This window comes from Bacillus rossius, chromosome 1, assembly GCF_032445375.1.
Source record: "Bacillus rossius redtenbacheri isolate Brsri chromosome 1, Brsri_v3, whole genome shotgun sequence".
In the NCBI taxonomy this organism is placed as follows: domain Eukaryota; kingdom Metazoa; phylum Arthropoda; class Insecta; order Phasmatodea; family Bacillidae; genus Bacillus; species Bacillus rossius.
The window spans coordinates 261,116,509-261,137,778 of NC_086330.1; the positions used below are offsets into that span (position 1 = coordinate 261,116,509).

At 34.5% G+C, this 21,270-nt stretch overlaps 1 protein-coding gene across 2 annotated transcripts in view; it reads right to left on the reverse strand.

The window, feature by feature from the left end:
• Positions 1-20,578, reverse strand: part of LOC134527525 (E3 ubiquitin-protein ligase synoviolin B) — a 118,597-nt gene extending 98,019 nt beyond the window's left edge. Inside the window, exons 1-5 of one of the 2 annotated variants that reach the window (XM_063360269.1) lie at positions 20,317-20,578; positions 10,643-10,735; positions 9,898-10,050; positions 4,886-4,934; positions 3,011-3,241 (exon numbers count right to left, since the gene is read on the reverse strand). In XM_063360269.1, coding sequence (XP_063216339.1) covers positions 3,011-3,241; positions 4,886-4,934; positions 9,898-10,050; positions 10,643-10,735; positions 20,317-20,445 — 655 coding nt within the window. In that variant the 5' untranslated portion in view covers positions 20,446-20,578. The remainder of the gene's footprint in view (positions 1-3,010; positions 3,242-4,885; positions 4,935-9,897; positions 10,051-10,642; positions 10,736-20,316) is intronic. The other variant, XM_063360270.1, reaches the window with a different exon arrangement.
• Between the last annotated feature and the right edge of the window lie 692 nt (positions 20,579-21,270).

Here is a 21,270-nt window from a genome sequence, read left to right on the forward strand (position 1 = left end):
CAGGTCTATTGTAGTTTGCGATGCCGGACTGTTTTTAATGTACTTGAACTAACCAATCATCCCCACTACAATTAACTTTTTTTTAAAAGTAGCTGACCTAACCTAACAAACTTTTCATTTTGTTTTCAATACCTGAACGAGTGTAGTACTAACCTAGCAAATAAAACGTTTTCCTGAACTACAAATGTCCAGTATTGTAAATTGCAATTGACCCAATATACAACAACAGTTAACTTGAAGTACATCGTTATGCCAGTAAACTATGCTAATGGTGGTCTTAATTTTGAGGAAATTTTTTTTTCAGGATCTGGCGCATTGCCTTGTGTAAAGACTTTGCGAGAAAAGCACCTTCCCAGATTAAATATGGAAAGGGAAGAAAACATCAAGGAGAAGGTCAAAGGAAAGCACCTTGCGGTATGCTGCGATGAAACAACAGACAAACAAGGTCGGTGTGTTTTCGTTATAATCTTCAAGATTATAGAAGCCAGTCACCAAGTTGAAATCGTAGTAGGTGATGTCCACATTCTTGAAACAGCTGATGCAAAAAGTTGTTCAAGAGCTATTCTTGATTCTTTGAACAAATATAACATTAGCTATGACAGTGTCCTGGCCTTAGTATCAGACTCAGCCCGATACATGGGGAAGTGTTTTGACACACTTACCAACTTGATGTCGGACAATGTTGTAGTGATTCAGTGTTGGGCGCACAAAATCAATCTGATTTTGAATGTTCTGGGAAAGTACCTTCCTGAACTTCAAAATGCCACTTCCAAAATGAAGAGTGCGTTCCTGAACACTCGAAAGAGAAAGCATCTGTTCCGGCAATTTCTGGATGATAAATATGAAGCTGGAAGGGTTCCACTGTTCCCAATGCCAGTCCTCACGAGATGGTCTTCGTGGTACGAGTCTGTAGCCTATGTATCCGACTACATAGAAGCTATTGTTGAGTTCATGAAGAGTGACGACATAGCATCAGTTAGCAATGTTGGAGTTCAGTATTTGGCAAGTTTGTCACAGGAACAGGTCCTTAATATTAAGGTGCAGGCTACCTTCATCAAAGAAACAGCAAAGGGAATTGTTGACTTGACGAAGTTGTTGGAAGGGTCGTCATATCCTTGTAGCAACATTTTGTGTGGTAACCTACGCAAAGTTGAGCAAGTTTTGCAGCTTGCTGAAGCAGGAAATTTTGGCGAAGAAACAAGTTTAGCACTGCAGTCGTGTGGGAGAGATGTTGCAAAAGCTCAGGCTAAATCTGCCTTAGTAAAAGCTGCATCACATGGATACACTAAGCTGCTAGCTTTAATTTCAAGTGATCCTGCAAGTCACCTTTATTCTGAACTGAGTGTTTTTGACCCTGCACAGATTTTAATTACGGAAGTAACAAAAGATCTTGGTAAAAAATTGAAGAAAATGGCATTGTTCAAGGACTGCGATGAAAGTCAATTGCTTCAAGGCTATAAAGAGCTTCAGTTCTTGGTGAAGAAACAGTTAGGATACAAAAGTGATGCATCACTGGATTTTATTGCAATATTATTGTCTCTTTCTGTAAATCATCCAGAATTTTCTAAGGGTGCTTTGAAAAGTGTATGGTTGCCATGTGTAAATGCAGACTGCGAACGATTTTTTTCCAAGTACAGTTCTGTTCTAAGTGACCAACGACAGTGCCTTAATGCTGAAAATGTAGCTATTCTCAGTGAAATCTATTTTGAAGGTTGAACACTGTTTTAGTGTGTTAGTTGTACACCATGTCTATGTGTTTAGTGTTACATATGTATTCAACTTTGCAGCTGTAAATATTATGTATTGTGTTTTATGATCTGTGACAAGCAGGAAACTGTGAATTTTTTTGCTAAGAGCATTACTAACAAATATAGAAGCTAAAATTATGTACAGATATGACAATAAGTAAATAATAATTTCCTCATTGTAAAGGCTTTAAGAATGTTTTTACTAGTATCTCTGTATCAATATATAATGTTCATATTAATTATTACTGTTAATTTTGGGAATCCACAAAAAAATCACATTGGTGAAAACACAGAAATGAAAACACCGCTTATAAGAATTCAAACCACCGCTTTTTGCACTTTCAAAACGACGACATTTTCCAGTCCCTAACTATCAGCGGTGGCCCTGCCACTTAATTTCGCGGATAATCGGGCGTGTACTGTAGTTATAACGTATTAACACTAACTCAGTTCGGGGACACAGGTAGGTACTGAATGTTACGCAGTGAGTATTCATGCTCTCCCACAGTTTTAGCTTCATGCGAGCATTCTTGAGAAGAGATGTAATTGTTATGCCAGTACACTGGCAAGGCCTCGGCCCCCATCCCACCTCACTTCACTCTTTCAGCGTGGCGGGAGGGGAAGCATCCGGCAGGCCGTTACAAAGGGCACCACAAGACGGTGAGAAGTTTCGCCGATGCAGACGTTTACCTCTAGTATTGCCAATGGGAATTTTCCATTGTGTCATGCATGTTAAAATGCAGGAATCAATGCAAGAAGTTCCAGGGCATGTCCCACTGGCGAATTCCTTAAATTCTGATGATTTTTATTCCACAAAACAGTTGGTTGAAAACAGACATTTCTGTGAGATTGGTGGGGTCATAAAAGTGTAAATGCAGGTACGGGGAAACTTAAATCCACCAGACTGACGTGGAATGTACTTTTTAAATGAGTCATGCAGGTAAATGTCAACAGTCTTAATTCCATCATTAGACGGCACCCTTAAACACATTACAAGAATCTTATTCATATTCTATATCAGTGATAATGTGAATTTTCAGGTCCACTTACCTGAATGATATAATTTTCTAGGGCATCTGACTTCAGCAATCACATGCTAACGCAGTTTTTTTTAAGTGTTGAAGGGAATATTTTTTTCCCTTAGGGTACAATGATAAATGATAAACATATCTTTCTTAACTAATAGTGAGTGTAATGTGCACCATAATGACCGAAACCAGACAATCTCAACAGAAGTGAAAAAGAGGGAACGCAGCACTGACCCATGACGAGCTCTGTGTAGAGCAGGAACACTGCCTTGTTCTCCCACGGGTTGTCACTGTTGAGGTCGACGGCGTGCAGAGCGTACTTGAGGGAGATGTTGACGATGATGGTCAGCAGGATGGCGTACTCGAACCCGAACACCAGCTGCACCGACGCCCCCTTGGTCACCGTTGACTGGTAGGCGTGGCTCACGAAGAACAGGTCAAGGCTGCCCAGCATCACCAGCAGGGCTGCAGCAATGCCGTCCTTGTCTCAACACGGTTCTACATTGCACACTTACGCACACAGCGCATCAGTCAATAAATCTGGGCTTAGGGACAAGATTTTATGGTTAATTGTGATAAAACCCAAGCACGGTAGAATGCCGCTAATCTGAACTAGTTGCGATTGAGACCCGTTCGGATTAAAATACATCTCTATAAGAATTAAGTTATCATGTAACACAGCCTATAACACTTTTAAAAGCACAAAACCACTATACATGTCGAAAACACCAAAACTTATTTTTTAAATATGAAACTTGTTTGGATTAGCGGGAGTCTACTGTAACACCGCAATGCGCATCACTACAACATATTTTAACACCCAAATGCAACTAATAACATAAATGAATCAGCCATTTCAAAAAATTAATTATAATTACAAACACCTGATCTTTTACTATGGTAAATTCATTAAATGTAATTTATTCAGCATTAATTTTGTACCAAAATGTATGAACTTAATGGACTGGAAAAAATTATTGTTACGTTGTTTGATCTTGCATCTATTATTAGTAAGACTGTTTTTTACATTAATTACGTTGGCTCATTTTTCAAACACAAAACATTTTCTGGTTATTATTTTTATTTTAGGCCTGTTCCAGACATGCTTATTACTAATGATTTTATTGTATAGGTGCATCATGTATAATTCAAAATGAGAATATTTAGGTAAAAAAAATATTAAGAAATATTTTAGCTCCATATTTGTTGAATAAACATTTTTGTGAATAAAGGCAATGTATAAAAATAAAATCAATAACACCAGAATATCTTGTTTTAAAAACAAACTGACCTAAAATAAACCATAAATCTTGTAGTTACTTATCAATGGCAACAAGTTGAGAATGCAACACAGAGGGAATGAATAGGTGATGGAAGTGAAGTAGCCCGAGGAAAAAACCCACCGTCGCTCAGTATCTGTCCTGTTTCACTCTCATGAAATATCTGTGTATGGCCTCGCTGGGACTCTAACCCGGACGCCTCAGTGAAAGGCAAGTGACCTGGCCGCTCATCCACCACGGCCCCAGCTGTGCACAGACCTCCGAGAGGATAATGGGTTTCAGAATAATGGGTTGTTGGTGCAAGGCAACGTTTCTAGTGGTTTAACTATTCTGTAGGATTATTATTTTTTTACTCAGGTAGTTTGATACCAATTAGGCAGCCTTATAATCCAAACTATTTTATTGAATGCCATTGGTAGTATGTTTACAGTAGAATAATAATAATACAGTTCTAAAGGAAAATATTTACACACGTCTGTGTTATGGATTAAAATTTACAACCTAGGTGATTATTTCCCCAGACTTTTCTACATGGCCTTGCAAGTGAGTATATTGGATGGAGTGATCAGCCTGGTATTTATTTACAATCTCCACCACGGTCTGAACACGCTACTCTCGGCAACATGAAGCTGCAGCGTGAGGATGTGTGGAACAAACAACTCAGTTCCGAACCTGGTCACACATGCTTTCCAACCAGGATAACAGCAGGGAAAAAAAGAATACTCAATGAAATCCAAATGGGTGAAGAAAATAAAAGGCAGAGTCAGACAAACAGGAATCACAACAAAATTACAGGCCATACAGTCTGCACTAATGATGAAGTACTCACAGAGAACACGTATGTGGAACAGCCAAGATATGACAGGGCTTCGTTCCATCTGAAACACAGAACAACATTCTCAAGTAAAAGGCTTTGTCCTGTTGCAAGCAGTGCAATAGCATAACACAGGCATTTAGGGAATGAAAGAGAAGTCCCAATGTTTCGTCGACATCGGGGTCACTGGAGACGACGAGGGGTGATGAGATAACAATGGCACAGATAGAATGAATGGGCAGGAGAAATGGCAGGGCAAGGATGGTTCTCTTTTTTATCCATCATCGGGACAACACATAATCGGTACAACACTTTGCCACTAAAAACCAGCATGGATTGAAAATCGTCTTTCGTTAAAAGCGTCGTAGCTATGATATGCCCGTCATACGTATGTTCATTTATCCACGTCATACAGTCGACGTGTTTGCCTTTCATCTAATACTGGAAATAATTCTTTCAAACATGCTCAATAATATATTACTTCTCTTTGAATTTAATGTTTTTCCTTAATCCTATACACTCACAAATGAAGTAGACACAATATATGATGGATCTAAAAAAGATTATGTTGGTCTCTCAACAAACTTCAAAATCAATTGTCTCTGCTAATAGTTACATGGCATGAATATATGGTATTGTATGTTTCGTGAGAATAAATCATACTGATTCTTATTTTCTTTATATATATATATATATATATATATATATATATATATATATATATATATATATATATATACACACACACACACACACACACACACACACACACATAATCTACATGCAAGCTGTCTAAGTTTGTCAAATGAAATATGTAATAAAAAATAAAGGCTAGGACAGAATCAAGTAATATTTTTAACAAGATAACGTCACATTAGTAAATTATTCTTAATAAAAATTAAGTGTAAAACACATTCAAATGTGTCGTTTATATAACTTCCAAAACAGTGAGTTTTTCCTTTTGATTTTCCTTACAGTAAAAATTGTTTCACTAGTAAAAATTAAATATGAGAACTGATAAGATTGAAAATACACAAGAATGCTGCTGGTTAAATACTGAGCAGTCTGCTGGTTATTTTACACACTTGTTTTATTACATTTTAAACAGAAAACATTTCCTCCCAAGATTTAATGACTTTTATGTTAGGCCTACTCACAACTTTCATAGGTGGCTAGGTTTGCTAATGCAGTATCGCATATTGCCACATATTTTATACACAAAGGCTTCCATAAAATACTTTGGAGTATGATAAAATGGCAACTATTTAGGAACATTATTTCAAGTAGAGTTAAAAGTTTTCGTGTTTATCCTTAATAATAAAATTTTAGTTTTTGAGAGTAGCAGCTTTTGTGAAAAGAAAGTAATACATTCAGAAGAAGATATTTTTATTTCCTCTAATTTTCTGGTTGTTATACACTAAAGTCACAATTATATCTACTACAGTTTCTTTAAGTTATATTAAGGCATTTAATTAACACCACCAATTTCATGTTCTACTGTTTCAAGATTTCAAGATGTTAAATTAATAATTATCAGCATATTCACCCGACACATGCTAGGGTGCAAAATGTAACAATACTTGTAGTGCATAAAAAATTATATAAGCAAGTCTAAACATAATATAATTTAATAAAACAACAGTATTTTTAAACAGTTTTAATGGGATTTCGAGCACATTGGGTTGTTTCTGTTCTTTCAAATCGAAAGCTAACTTCAACGGATAACGAAAATAACCCAATTATGATTAAAGTCTAATAATGTTGAGAAGCAGGAGTTCTTTATTTTATCATAATGTTATAAGAAACAAATGACTACTGATAACCAAACTAAGAAAAACAGACAACACTTTAACTAGATGGCTAAATAATACGATCATACTAAAAACTAAAAACTTCCACAGTTTTACAAAACATTTATTGAGCCTATTAGATAGTATTTAATCATAACCAATGCATGTTAAATGATTTCATTATATTTTAAGTCCTATAAATGACGGGTGTATTACGATGCAAATAATTGTCTATAAAACTTACATTACACCAAAAACCATTTGGTATACAATGCATAATGATATGAATATTGAATATAATTGTGTAAATTGCATATTTGGGTAGAAACTTCAAGCCTAAGTTTTTTAAGTCTCTTTTTTGTTTCGGTAGATTTCTTTTGGGTGCAAACTGCAAGCAAGTACACCAACTGCCAAACAAAGCGAGTTCTTCCTGCAAATTCACTGCCAAACTCTGCATATTATCGAATGCCGAGTTGTCTTGGGTAAGACGCCGCAACAGTGATGGGAGAATTATGACGATGGGATTCATGCTCTCTTTTTCCAGCCGTCATACCGGAGACAAGTCGTCGCATGACGGTGACGAGTAAAAGAACCATGCTCGACCTGCAGGAGTGCCTAGGGTGATGGCAAAGACTACAATGTGTTTTACCACTTATGAGAAATCTGGGTTCAAACCTGCCGGGAATCGAACCCGGTTGCCTTGAAGAAATGAGACTAACACTGCTGAAAGTTAAGGGCTGGGCAGTAATGTCATCCAGTGCGCAGCAATACACATACAGGCACATGCGGAAGCAGATATAAGCATTCACCTTGAAGGGGGACTACGCCCACTATCAAATATTTTGCCACAGCTTGCAATACAGTTTCAGTATTAAATTTCCTGGTTCAACATGACTAACTATAGTCACTTGTCGAAGTGAATATTCATTTAATAAGATAATTACTATGACAGTTATTGTAGCCTACATAAAATAATCAGTTATTTCTTTTCGATGGTCACAGATCAGAGCAGTTTAGTAAATATCAGACAGTAATAAGGTGCACTAAAAACTAGTGAGGTATGGTTTATGCTGTCATGCCAAAAAATAGCTCAAAATTTATGTTATAAAAACAAAATTCAGAACTCCAATATGAGGGACTAATTCCCATCAAAGGTTAGGTAGTAATTTTTTGGGAAAAGTGGGAAGTGGAAGGGGGAGGGAGAAATGAGCTGTTGACACTTTAAGAACCAAAAATAGGATGCTGCAATTTGGTTTACAGTTTCCAAAGACCACCACTAGCAGCTAAACTGAATATGACAACAAACCTATTATGTGTTATTGTTTGTGATTTGGCCAATCTTGCATCAACTAAGAGCACTACAATTACATTTGGCAGACTAGCAGAATTGTATTTGATTTTTTGCAGGTGGGGCAAAACTCACAACAAAACTGTTTAGTATCATTAAGTTAGGTTTAATTTATGTTAGATTACTAAAGTAAGAACTAAGCTAAGTTATTTTTTGCTGCCGCTCAACCTTCCCACCCTACATACATGGGTGGTTTGAAAAAATAAGTAGTAACTAAATAAATAAATGAAAAACCAAATATGGACTAAGCAATCAGGGCAGCAGTCAGTAGGCCAAATTTTTCATCCTGCAATTGTACAGCTACGGATCTCGATCTAGAGCACTTACAAAAAATCAAATATTTCTTTCAATTACATATAGTTTTCTTGAATTCAATCCCTTGAATGTCACATGACGTCAATAAAATGTCATAAGCATGATCAACTTGTCCTTCCAGCAACAGAAAGCTCAAACTCCTTTAAAGATTTTTGTTTAGGATATGTTCTAACAATTTTAGAATGTTATTTCTCAGGCTTCATTTGAAATGGCATTCCTATGTGGCATTCTAATGCATTCTGAAAATTAATAAAGTCAATGGTGGGAGAATTTAAAAAAATGTAATGACATCAACTCCTTAAAGAAAAAAAAATTGTTATCAAAAATAGTGTGTTTACTAAGATAGTTATAGTACTTGAATAGTGTGTAAAATTCCTTTAAATAAACCAGTACAATTTTCACTGAAAACAATTTTTTTTTCACTGAATACAATTTTTGAAGAGCATTCACACGAGTTATAGAATTCAATATACAGCATTTTTTCGAAATGATTCATCTAATTTCACCATGTTTCGAAATTATTAATTTAATTTCACAAGTCTTGTTAACATTAACATGACAAAAGATATAAGTTATGGGTATATTTTAATATAGATATAAGAAAAGAAAATTTTTCTTATTTTGTTTCACAAAACAACCAGTCTCTTCAAACTGTTGGTGCCACTGTCGGCTGCTCTGAGAGGTATCAGGTTTACAGCAATAATATTGACAGAAATCACATTGAAAAGTTGTGACCGACCACTTGTTTGGATGGAGAATGAAAAATGCTTTTTGTGGCTGTGTTATCATCTCAGCACAAACTGAACGAGCACTCTACGAGCACAAGTTGTCACGAGAACACTTTAACTGGCTTCCACTTTAATCGCTACCACGAGTTTGAGATGACGATGACTTGCAGACCTGTCACGTCGTGTCTAGCCGCTAGCTTATTCAGTTCCGTTGAGCTGCTAATTTACTGTGGATTTGATCGATTAGACGGAGGCCAGTTACGAGTAAGTCCACTCTAAAATTTATTAGATTATTGTTCAAGAAATCCATATTTATTAAATTTGTTGTTTATTAATTTTTTTTTAAATCTGTTTAGTTTGGCCAGCAGCTTAAGGAGTCAGACCGACTGTGGTACTACTGTAGTATCAATAATGTATTACAATATAGTTTTAACTTAAGGTGAGACTTTACCCTTCAGTTTGTGTTATTTCATTTCTATGGTTTTTTTTATATATTTTTTTTCTACATCTATTTTTAATGTACCAAAATAAAAACATTGTATTTTGCTTCTTTTTATTTTTTTTATTTTTTAAGTTAATTTTGTTGCCATATGTAATTTGCTATCTCGTACTTGTTCAAAGTTAAGTAAATTATATATTAAAAATTTTAATTGAATAAAGGCATTATGTTTGCTTGTAAGAAGTTTATTTTCTGTGATTTCAAAGCTGAGTAACAGATATATAATTGCTTCAATAATCTAACTTTCAAAACTTTTTTTCATAAAAATCTTAACTATCACCAAAACCACAAAAACTAAACAACATGGGTGAAGCCAAGGAAAAAATGAAAAGTGTCTGAGAACTTACAAAATCGACACGGTCATCCGCGAGCCAGTGGAACGACTTCAGGAACAGGAGAACAGTGAAGAGGGCCACGAACTTGGGGCTGAAATCGTCGCGGAACACTGTGAATGCCAGACAGGTCTCCGTGATGGCGTACCAAAAACGCTCCATCAAGTGCTGCAACATGACAAAATACCAGCCTCTTCTCTCTCCTGTAAATCAGGAATTACTGGGAGAGATCTGGGCTCTAGTTTCGGCTGCCCATTGTGTGGACCTGCGGTGGCCAAGCCATCGCCCGTCATGGTTCGGGCAGAGGCCAATCACACTAACAGAATATACCTTCTCGATTGGCAACAAGATATCACATTATTGTAAAAATATGATTTGTAAACTTTTTTCCAGTTGCAAGCTGTGATTTTACAGATTTTTAATGTCAGGTTACTTACCCATACACCTGAACACAATTCAAAATGCCATAATATCAGAGGTAAAGGGAAGTTTTTTGTTGGTACATATATAAAAACAAAGACCATACATAATACAAATTGACCCACGCTTTTTAAAGGTTGGCCCCTGCTGTTTAATGTTTAGCTCCTGCTGGTGTAAATTTTATGATGTCCCGTTCTTGCAGCCTATTTCCCAAGGTGCAATAATTTTCTGCAAACACCTTGTGCAAGAAACTAGATCAGAGGTGACCAAACTTGGACTTGTGAAGGCCAATTACAAAAGATTGACATCACTCCAAATATTACAAAATACCTATGCTTACCTCAAACTCAGCAGCTCGTAACTGGCCGAAGAATATTTTTCGCATTAATTTTCCCGTAATCATAACGAGGATGAAAGCTTGAATATAGATTACCTAAAAAAATTAAAAAATAAATAAATAAACAATCACCACCACTAAAACAAAGTGAATTTTCAAACTAACAACCTGATGAAAATAATAATTTCTTCTGTAGTCTCCAAATAGTATGTTATAGGTACCAGCACTTTCACAATTTTGAGATACCTTATGTAACTAAGATAGGTGTAATCAAGTGTAGGACTTAAAATGATGCAGGTAAAATCCTAAAATACAATGAAACATTTAAGTATTCAAAGATATGTTGCTTGATAAAATCCAGAAATTAAAATTTTAAACCTCTACGTAGTTGAATAGATCTATACTATTTTACTCTGCAGAAACCATAAGGTAAATTTTTCTTTGCTACAAGAGATTATCTCAAAATGTTAGTTTAGTACTGCACAAACATTTTTGACAAAAAAAATTCAGTTTCCAGACATGAACATACCTCAACTGGGGTGAATTCGATAATTGTATACATCTTTGTAAGAGCTGAAGTAAATTTTTTAAAGCAACTGAAAAATTTTGGAAGGTGGTGTTGATACTTCTGATGCTTTAAGATTTGCAGAATGGCTATTGCTACTGAACAAATTGAGTGTCTGTTAACGAATCAAAGAAGTTAATAAGGCATTATGCAGTGAATAATGATATGATTTGACCTTTAAACTTTAATGTTCCAAGGTAACCGAATTAAATTTATATATATATATATATATATATATATATATATATATATATTTATATATATATATATGTGTGTGTGTGTGTGTGTGTGTGTGTGTATATATATATATATATATATATATGTCGACCAGGACTACGTCCTCCCTCAAGCCTGCTGTACACCTGCTTCAGCCCCTTCTCCTCCCTCCCACACCCTCTATGGCCTCAGCAAAATTTGAACCTCCCGCCAATGTGTGCGTGTGTGTATGCTGATCCACCCCGCAAGAGGCATGCACAAAGACTGTGCCACGTACCCCTATTATTAAGTAAATACATTATGTCCATAAAGGAATATCCCCGTTATAAATGTTAATTGGTATCAACTGTAAGCATTGTAGAATTGGTCGTAATGGTCGAGATGACAAGAGCTCTTTTTCGCTGGCCTCCATGTTCACCTGACATAACCCCCATGCGATTTTTCCTTCGGGGCTTTATAAAAAATTATGTATGTTCCGCTGCTACCAAATGATTTGCCAGAGTTGAGAAATAGAACTGCTTCCATTACTCCGAACTTGTATACCATAGTGTGAGAAGAATTGGACTTTGGGTTGGAAGTATGTCATGTAACTGAAGGTGCACATATTAAACAATTGTAAGAGAAACTAGGTTAGTTACTTCCAATTTGATGTATGATTTGTTAAAATAATCTAAATTAAACTGTTATAACAAACCATTGAAACGGAAATTCTTTAATGGACATCCTGTAAATAATTGTCACTTTTCACTTAACTTAACCCCATGAGTATGTATGTTTTCATGCTAGCATGTAAGGACAGAGAAGTGTCATGCACTACACTTTCGGAACATGCCCTTACACGGGCAGTTTGCATTTGAACTTAAATAATAAATACATGAAATTAAAAGAAATCTTATAACATGATAGTTAATAGTAAATTATTATTAAGCACTTGAACGGTTGCACTGTGCTTTCTTCTTTACTGTAATTGTTTGCAGCTAACAGTAATTCCAAGGCTTCCTGTCGCCATTACACCCTGACCACACCCAAGTCTCTCTCAACCGTTGCCCGAAGTAGGAAGTTGTCATCGCACCTCGAAGACTTCATCGCTTGGTTTTAACTGATCATTTAACATCCATCTACTTAATTAATACTTAAACTCTTTTTGTTTTCTGTTTTCTAGAGGCCTATTCCAGGTGTCTGACTGTTTAATGCAACAATTTAAGTACTCTTTAGGAACTTTTGAATGTAACGTGACTCATATTCTAGACCAGGTCGTGTGGAGCCCTGGTTTGCAACAAACCAGAGGAACTGCTACTGACATCATTAGTTTAACAATGTATTAAGTGTTCTCTCCAGTGATAATCTGCGTAAATAAAAACCCTTGCCACCAAAGTGTGAGTACTTTGTCTACTGACCACATGTACCCCTGAATAGGGATACAGGCTTGTGGGATGCTCTAAGAGCCCACTGGCGATCACCGTCTGAGCAAGGACTACTGAGCAGGCCCGCCGCTGAAAGCGGGCTGGTAGCAGAGGTTTCAACACCATATATGGGGAATTTGAGCCTAGCGCCCACTCAGACCACTATTACGACCCAGGGACAGAGTCGCAAGCCGGGTCCATGTGCCCATTCAAGTTCAAAACCAATCCGCAACCTAATCAATTAAGTAAATTCCCTCAAACAATATAAATTTTTTATACATATTTAGAGCTTTCTTAGCTACATGCCTTAAAAATCATTTGTTTTAAACAACTTAAATCTATTGAAGTTATAAATATTTAACTTCAATGAGGTGGCTTTGAAAGTTTTTTTAGGGTGGCTTTGAAATAGTGTATATTATAAATATTTTATAAGTGCAGTATTTTGTCTAAGTAAAGCTTTTTCACACCTTTGTGCAATTTTTGTAGCTAAAGGTACACACATGCAAAAATTGTAATAAATTGCTGTTTTGCTCATTTTTGTAGGTGTAAAAGTTCCGTATCATATATCCAAGTAGATTTCTTCAAATTCATTTCTTCATCCTGATGGCATGATCCTGTATACAATGATCCTGTAGGACACGATGCTTGCTTTTTTAATTTAGTACATCAAAATATTCTGTACATAACAAAAATGTTTGATATAACAATGAATAAGGATCTTCAGTTGAATAAAAATATAATTCATTGTAACATCACAAGTTTATGTTACATCCAGGATCTTTGAAATGCTGAATTAAAACTGCAAGCATCATGTACCTACCACAGAATCAAAATATATGTACAGGATCATGCCATCAGGATCAAGGGATAAAACTGAATACATGATATGAAAATTTTACTGTTGTAGGTTTTATAACAAAATTTAGGTGCAATCAAAAAGCCTAACAGAACAATTTGGACAAAGGCAAGGAAGGCATTATGTAATCAATAATCCTATACAAGAAACCATTAAAATAGCTCACCTATGTAAATATTTAATAATTCTGTCAATTTGTTAAAGAATTTCCAAATATGAAATGCCTATCAACAATGCTGCACCTCAAGACAAAGGCTGGTTCTCGAAGTGGTGAAAATGTATAAGAAGCTGTTCAAAACAGAGCAAATGGAAACTTGTCCATCAAGAAAGCATATCAACAATATAAGATAACATATGGCACACTGTACAACAGGTTCCATGGTAAACAAAATTTACAAGTCAGGATGACAATCAGTACTTTCAGAAGTGGAAGAAAAGTGATCATATTGTGGGGACTGTGCAGAATTGTGTGGACTGGAGTTTCCCCTTATCAATAATGGATGTTCAGATGGTCACTAAAAGCAATTTGGATAAAAAAAAAAAACAAGAGGTTTCTTGGCACATCACAGGAACCAACTTTCACTGAGGATTTCATCACAAGCAAGAGCAAATCTTTCTAGAGAAGCTATTAAAGAGTACTGTCAAAATCTGACAAAAAAAAAATTGAAAATGTGCCACCTACACACATTTTCTAATATGAAGAAAGTAATTGACAGACAAATCTGGGAAGAAATTATTACTTTACCACAGTGGTGTTAAGTATCCTGAAAAAAATTACCAACTACCATCATTATTTGTGGTTCCGCATATGAGGCACTTCTGTCGCAATATGTTGCATACTGCAGTGAGTACCTGTGGGTTACGTGAACTCCCGGGGGACCAAAAGGTAGTCCTTGATGCTCTGACCTTGATGCAGTAGAGGAACTCGTTACAACCGAACAAGTCATGGCTGGATGGAAGCTCAGTGCTTTAATGACTGGTTTCATTTGGTCTTTCTCCCACATGCTAGAAGACTCAAAGGCCAAAAAGTATTGATTAGGGACAACTTGGCTTCTCACTTAACTTATTAAGTTCTATCAAAATGTGCTGAAGAGAATTTGGCATTTATGTCTCTGCCACCAAACTCAACACACAATTGTAAACCCCTTGAAGTCTCATATTTGCGACCCATGAACATTGCATGGAGATTTAACTTCACAAGTTGGAAAATGGGAAACCCAAGACAGTAAGCTGTCCTAAGATCAGTCTTCCCTTCTCTTTTAACATCGACTCGTGAAAAAATGCACACGGAAGGACTTCCAAAACAGAGGAGGGGTGGTGCAAACAAATCTCATCAGTGTATTTGAAGCTAATGGTATAGCACCAGTCAATGCAGAGGAAGTCTTATTCAGCCTGACAGGAAACAGCAAAGATTCTGCAGAAGTTTATGTTGCAATAAACCATTCGTTAAGAAATTTTTTTCGAGAACACAGGCATGGACACACAGAAGTATATGGCACAGAAGAAAGAAAATTAACGAGGTGCCAGGAAGATGTATATCTGGTAACATGCCCAGTGAGAGTGAAAATGAAGTAGTAGGGGTAGATACGTGCAGTACCGGTACAGATTCCAGTGATGTTGACGAGCCAGAAGAAAGTGTGTTACTTGACGCCAACCCTTAATGAGCTGACAGTTGGGAAGTTCGTGCATGTAAAAGAAATATCTGGGAAAAGAACAAGTGTTACTTTTCAATATGTTGCAGGTATACAATAATGCACTAAAAATAATTCAGGGTAATGGATCTTAAATCAATTGATAAAGGCTAATGCATTTTTAAATCTGTAGAAAATGATACCTTTGTTGTACATTTGAGTGATATATTGGCAATTTTACCATACCATGAAGTTTATCTAAGTGGAGATACAGTGAAGCATATTTTCAAAAACAACGTAGAAGCTAATGAAAACTAAACTTATCTCATACAGTAAAAATTGTGTGACTTTTGAATTTTGTTTTGCTTTTGCTCATGCCATGAAATTGGTTTCATGTTTAGCTGAAACCTAAAATATCTGTTAAATTTTTGAATGTATTTAAGTTCCAGAGTCTACTATAAGTTGGCCAACAGAGCTGGGCAAAATACTTTGAAAATGTATTTGAAATACAAATTACAAAATACCTGTGTACATTTATAACAATACAGTTACAAAATACTCAAAATAAAATGTAGTTTAGATACAAAATAGTATTTTAAAATACAGATGAAATTACAAAATACATGCAACATTTTTGTGAGCAACGAAGGATGAATTCCCTTTAAGACAAACCAGTCTCTCAAACATTGTGTCACTCAAGCTGTGGCGTTTATGGTTGTGTATTATACCTGCACATGAAAACAACCTTTCAACAGGACCACTAGAGGTTAAACTTGTATTATATCGTAAGAAAAGCTTTCACACTACTGGATAACCATCTAGCATACTCGTGTGGGTAGCCTTATCTTGTAAGTATTGTAATAACTCAAGTTCAATTTTGTTTGTTTGTTTAACACTTTATTCATTATATTTGTATTGACATTGAATGCAAACCAATCATCTTCTGCTGGTGTGTAACTGTTCTTTTAGTGATCTCTCAGTGGGTTTACGTCCTTTGCAGCCACTGTTAGAACCTCTTGGATCCGTTTCCTCGTGCTTTCATTAGTTGCAGTTGCAGGTAACCAACGCAATTTGAAGTATGGATGTGCCCATGTTGCAATAATGGCTTCATTTACCTCTGAAGTTAATTCAAAATATTTCTCAAATCTTTTCAAAACTGATGTCTTCACAGCTTGCAAAAGATGTGCACCAAGTCTGAAAGTTTGGAGTTCTAGTTCTTCAAACTTTTTAACCAATGTAAAAAGCGTTGGTAGTAATTGGCCATAATAGCAGCCATCTCCCTGTAGGCGGTCCAGAACAGCAGCAAGAGGGCTAAATATGTCTTTAATGGTACATTTCAATTTTAGTGATTCAAAAACTTCTGGTAATTTTTCTTGAAATTGTATAATCTGGCAGATAGAATCATACATAGAATTCCATCTGGTAACACAAGGATAACTAAGATTATGTCCTAGGAGAGAAAATATTATTTCAGCCGATTTTGGTCGGCCTGAAACATTCCATAAAGTAGAACACTTGGCCAGTGTTGGGTGATGAATCCTCGAAATTGATGGATTGCTTTCAATGGCCTTATTGATATCTGTTGTTGCAACAAGATTTAGTGTATGAGATGCAAATCTCAAATGTTGAGGAAGAATCAGTGGATGTTTAGATGTCGTAAGACTGTCATCAACATCAATGAACATTAACTCAGCTTCATGAACATACGCGATAAGACAGAAATTTGTAAAATCTGTGATACTGTTATTGTTCAACTAATATGTACGTTTACAATGATATCACTCACTAGTGCCAGATTGCAAATAAATAGCGAATCCTAATTTCAAAAATTAAAATATCCAGCAAATAAATTAGATGTTTTATTAATGCAAGTACCTACGCAATGTATTTTGTTTTTTATAAAATACAAAATACAGTAAATAAACTTCAAAAGTATTTTAGATACAAAATATAAAATACTGAGACACAACTTTCTACTGATACAAAATACAAAATACCCAAAAGTACTGAAAATACATATTTCAAATACTTGTATTTTCGATACTGCCCAGCTCTGTTGGCCAATGTAATGTTTGTTTGAAAGTAGGTTATTTGACTACTAAGGCAAGAAGGTTTTTATTTAGGTCTGTTATTAAAATATAAGTAACGAGAAGGTTGCCGTGGTTGATAGCCTTAAATTCATTGGAACTGAAACTATGTACCTAAAAGTACTTAAATATATAAAATTAGCAATATAATTTGTTTGTAAAAACATTTGTGTCAAAGGCCAGTCTTATCAAGGTATCAAAGTCACCCCATGAACTAAAACACAGAACCTCTTGTAGTATGTAAAACGCTTGGTAGAACTAATTATGGGGTGAGATAGACACACATACTGTCATTACCATTAGTTCTGTGCATTTTCAGAACAAGTATCAAAGTGACCCCATCAGCCGAGATAAAGTTGATACCCTATACCTACTTAATATTTATTTGAGAAAATTTTTATTATTTTTAAAACTTATACAACTGTGCTATGTAGTCCAAATGTAAAGAATTTAATAAAAATTAGTTTGTTATTCTTAAAAAAATTATTTCATAGACATTATGCAGTGAAAAGAAAAATCTATTCAAGTGTCACTCCTGTTTATTTATCATAAACATTTAGAGGGTTGAATGTTCTTCAAAACTAACATTTGTGTGTTGTTGCTAACAAATTATTTTATCCCTGACTTGAGATCTATGGATTACCCCATTCAATGAGAAATTAATATGAGGTTCCAATTTGGAGAAAACTTAATTGGATTCATCACTGGAAACAATCTACTTTTATGTTTTTTTTTATTAATTTACATTCTGTGGATCCTAAATAATGGATACAGAACAAATATGTTGCATATAATTATGTAATACATGTTACATATAAATTATACATGAATAAGTCCTTAAACACAATAAAATTTGTTTAACTTTAAATATATGTATAAATCAACAAAACCAACAAAAATCACAAATTTAACAAAATCAATAAAATTCATCAAACACTATTGATTTATTGCAAATTGCCATGTTTAATAATACAAGAAAATTTAATAAATTTAATTTTAAAAAATATATAAAGGAGCACCAGGAAGATGTCATATAATTAAGCTTAAAATTAAATTAAAATTATTTTTTTTTTGCTGTACAAGTGTCAAAAACATAAAATTCATGTTTAAATCATAAAATTCATTAATTGTACTCAATGTGTTAAGTAGTAAATAATCTTTACGTTTCAACTTGAAGAATTTTGTATCTGCTGTTCTCAGAGTTTTGAAGATTATCTAGTAAACTAATGTATAACTTGTTTCCTGAAATATGAAAATTTAGCACAAAAACAAAAACCTAAGGTTTTTACAGTGTTGGTAAACACATTTCATTAGAACGAATTAAAGGACTGACGTCTAAGGTCTTATCGACATTAAAGTCATAAGAAAAGAAGATAGGTGATTAGATGAGAATGGAACATAAACGTTTTGTAGATTCATTAAACTTTTTTTTCTTGCTGATATGTTTTCCAATCATTCTCTAGGAGGGATTTGTGATACTTCAAGTAGGTAGTTTACCACATTTACATTGGTTACAAGTGGTTAGATTAAAGTTAAGTAATTAAAAAGACTGTGAAATGGTGTGTATGGTTTTTTTGGTTAAGTTGGGTAATTAAAAATACTATAAAATAAAAAGGATTATGAATGAGTAAGTTCAGTTAGCTGCATTTTAAATTGGTAATTCCAAACCAACTGTTCAAACAATTTTAGTGTATTTTTAATGTAGTTAACACAACCAACTATAGTTATTATAAGAGACATACCAAACCAAAACAAATGTTCACAATTTACAATCTTTGAATGATTCTTTAGGTGGGGAAGATTGATTAGAATAATTTCATGGAAACACACTAACCATTGTTAACCTAGCCCAATCAACCATTCTAACTGTAACACATTATATGTAATAAAAAAACCTAAGTTAACTAAACCACCTAGTCAACTGTTAAAATGGTTAAATAATTGACAGATCACAATGCTATTTTAAGGAATGAGTGGAAAACATGTTTAAAAGTAAAATAAAAGTTGGGAAAGGGGGGGGGGGGGGGGGGGAAATAATTGTAACTTAGTAAACAGACTTTGCTTCAGAATTACCTACATTTATTTTGATGGTTATTTTGCATTTGTTTCATCACAAATTATGCACCAGATATTAATATTTATTATAATGCATGGGTTTTTCTGATAATGTATTACATTTTGTAAACACTGAATGAAAAAAATGATGGAATATAAAATGCATGAGATCTATCAATAGTCTGAATGCGATGTACGATTGTAGTTAGTCATATTGAATTAAATGGAGACCAACAGTTGTGTTTATGCTGTGTTAAACTTGTAATAAGCTTAGTATTGATTGCGGATGGCCCTTAAGATAAATAGCCTACAAGTATTTTTAATGATGTTAAAACTTATTACGTATGTCTAAATACATTTATAACGATGCATAAAATTTTGTCAAGGGTCAACAAAGTGTAAATAGTTGTACTTTTTCTTCTATTAGAAAAAAACAAAAAGGTTTTAGTTTACATATTGTAAGTTACTCTGATATGATGAATAAATATACACTTTTATGATTGAACAGACATGGAAGACTAAAAAAAATTTTTTTCATTTTGGTACTAGGAATTAAATGCTAAGTTTTCATGAGTATTTAACCTAGCAGCTTTCTTGCCCTTCATAATGCTAACTCCCACTCCCTACTTTCTACATGAATTTGAACATATTGTATAATAAATTAAAGAAAACGTTCGAGAACTAATAGAACATATACAACTAAGCACAACTTCCAAATATTTTTTTTGGATTCAATAAATTGAAACACATTTTTTAGAACCTAACAGAAAAGTATGTTTGCATTGCAAACCTAGTAGAGGAAACAGAACACACTTTCTTCAGGATTATTAAAATAATTAAATATTTTTTTTTAGGGTTACATACCGCCATACTAGGATTTGATTTTGTTATGTACACAACAGACGGATAAAACTGTTTCTTTTGGTAGTATGCATTTCCAACCACAACGGTCGTTAGTGCTAAACTAAGAAAAGTAATTCCAATGGCCCTCATCTTGTATATATTAGATTTCAGCTTAAATACATTTGCTCCAATTCGTCCTCCGTCAGCTGTCAAATTCCAACCATGAAATACACCACGGACGGCCTCTAATGTTGTAGATATGAATTACCACGAACAATAACGCATCGAAACTTATTTTGATTACGTGTCGAAGAAATTTTAACTACCAATCGTTGAAAACCATTCTTGAAATAACAGTAAAAATATTGGATGTTTACGCAGCGATTAAAAGATGAGAAACTAGAGATCAATTTTTCAAAGTTTAAAATTTTTAGTTTCAGTTCATCTCCATGAATTAGTATAACTAACAAAGATTTCTTTAATTTCATACGTTGGTTTTCAATTACGGAATGACTAGACTTTGTGAACATATTCAGTACACTCAAATATTGGTACACATGTTTAAGTTTTTTATTTTCAAAATTAAAAAATCAAAACAAATATAGTAGTAGGATATTATAGGAAAGTCATGGTAAAAAAAGAGATACAGATTACGTAGCGCATTCTACTAGTAGCCCCTGATCATACCGCGTTATGTAACGCATTTGCGATACTGTAAGGGTACCTATATCAAAAATTTTGAATGTACAGTTTTTCCCAGTTTTATGCAGTTGTAATTATTTAATACGGCTGGAAATGCAAATGCAATGTTTGGTTGCAACAATTATTATGTATAACTGCTGGAAATAATTTTTAAGTTAAATTTCTTTATGCATGTTGGTGTCGAAGAGGTCTCAGTGTGACGGCAATAACCTATTTTATGTTCTCTTACATGGACACCGGGGGACATATCAAGCACATCGGTGTGCCAAATAA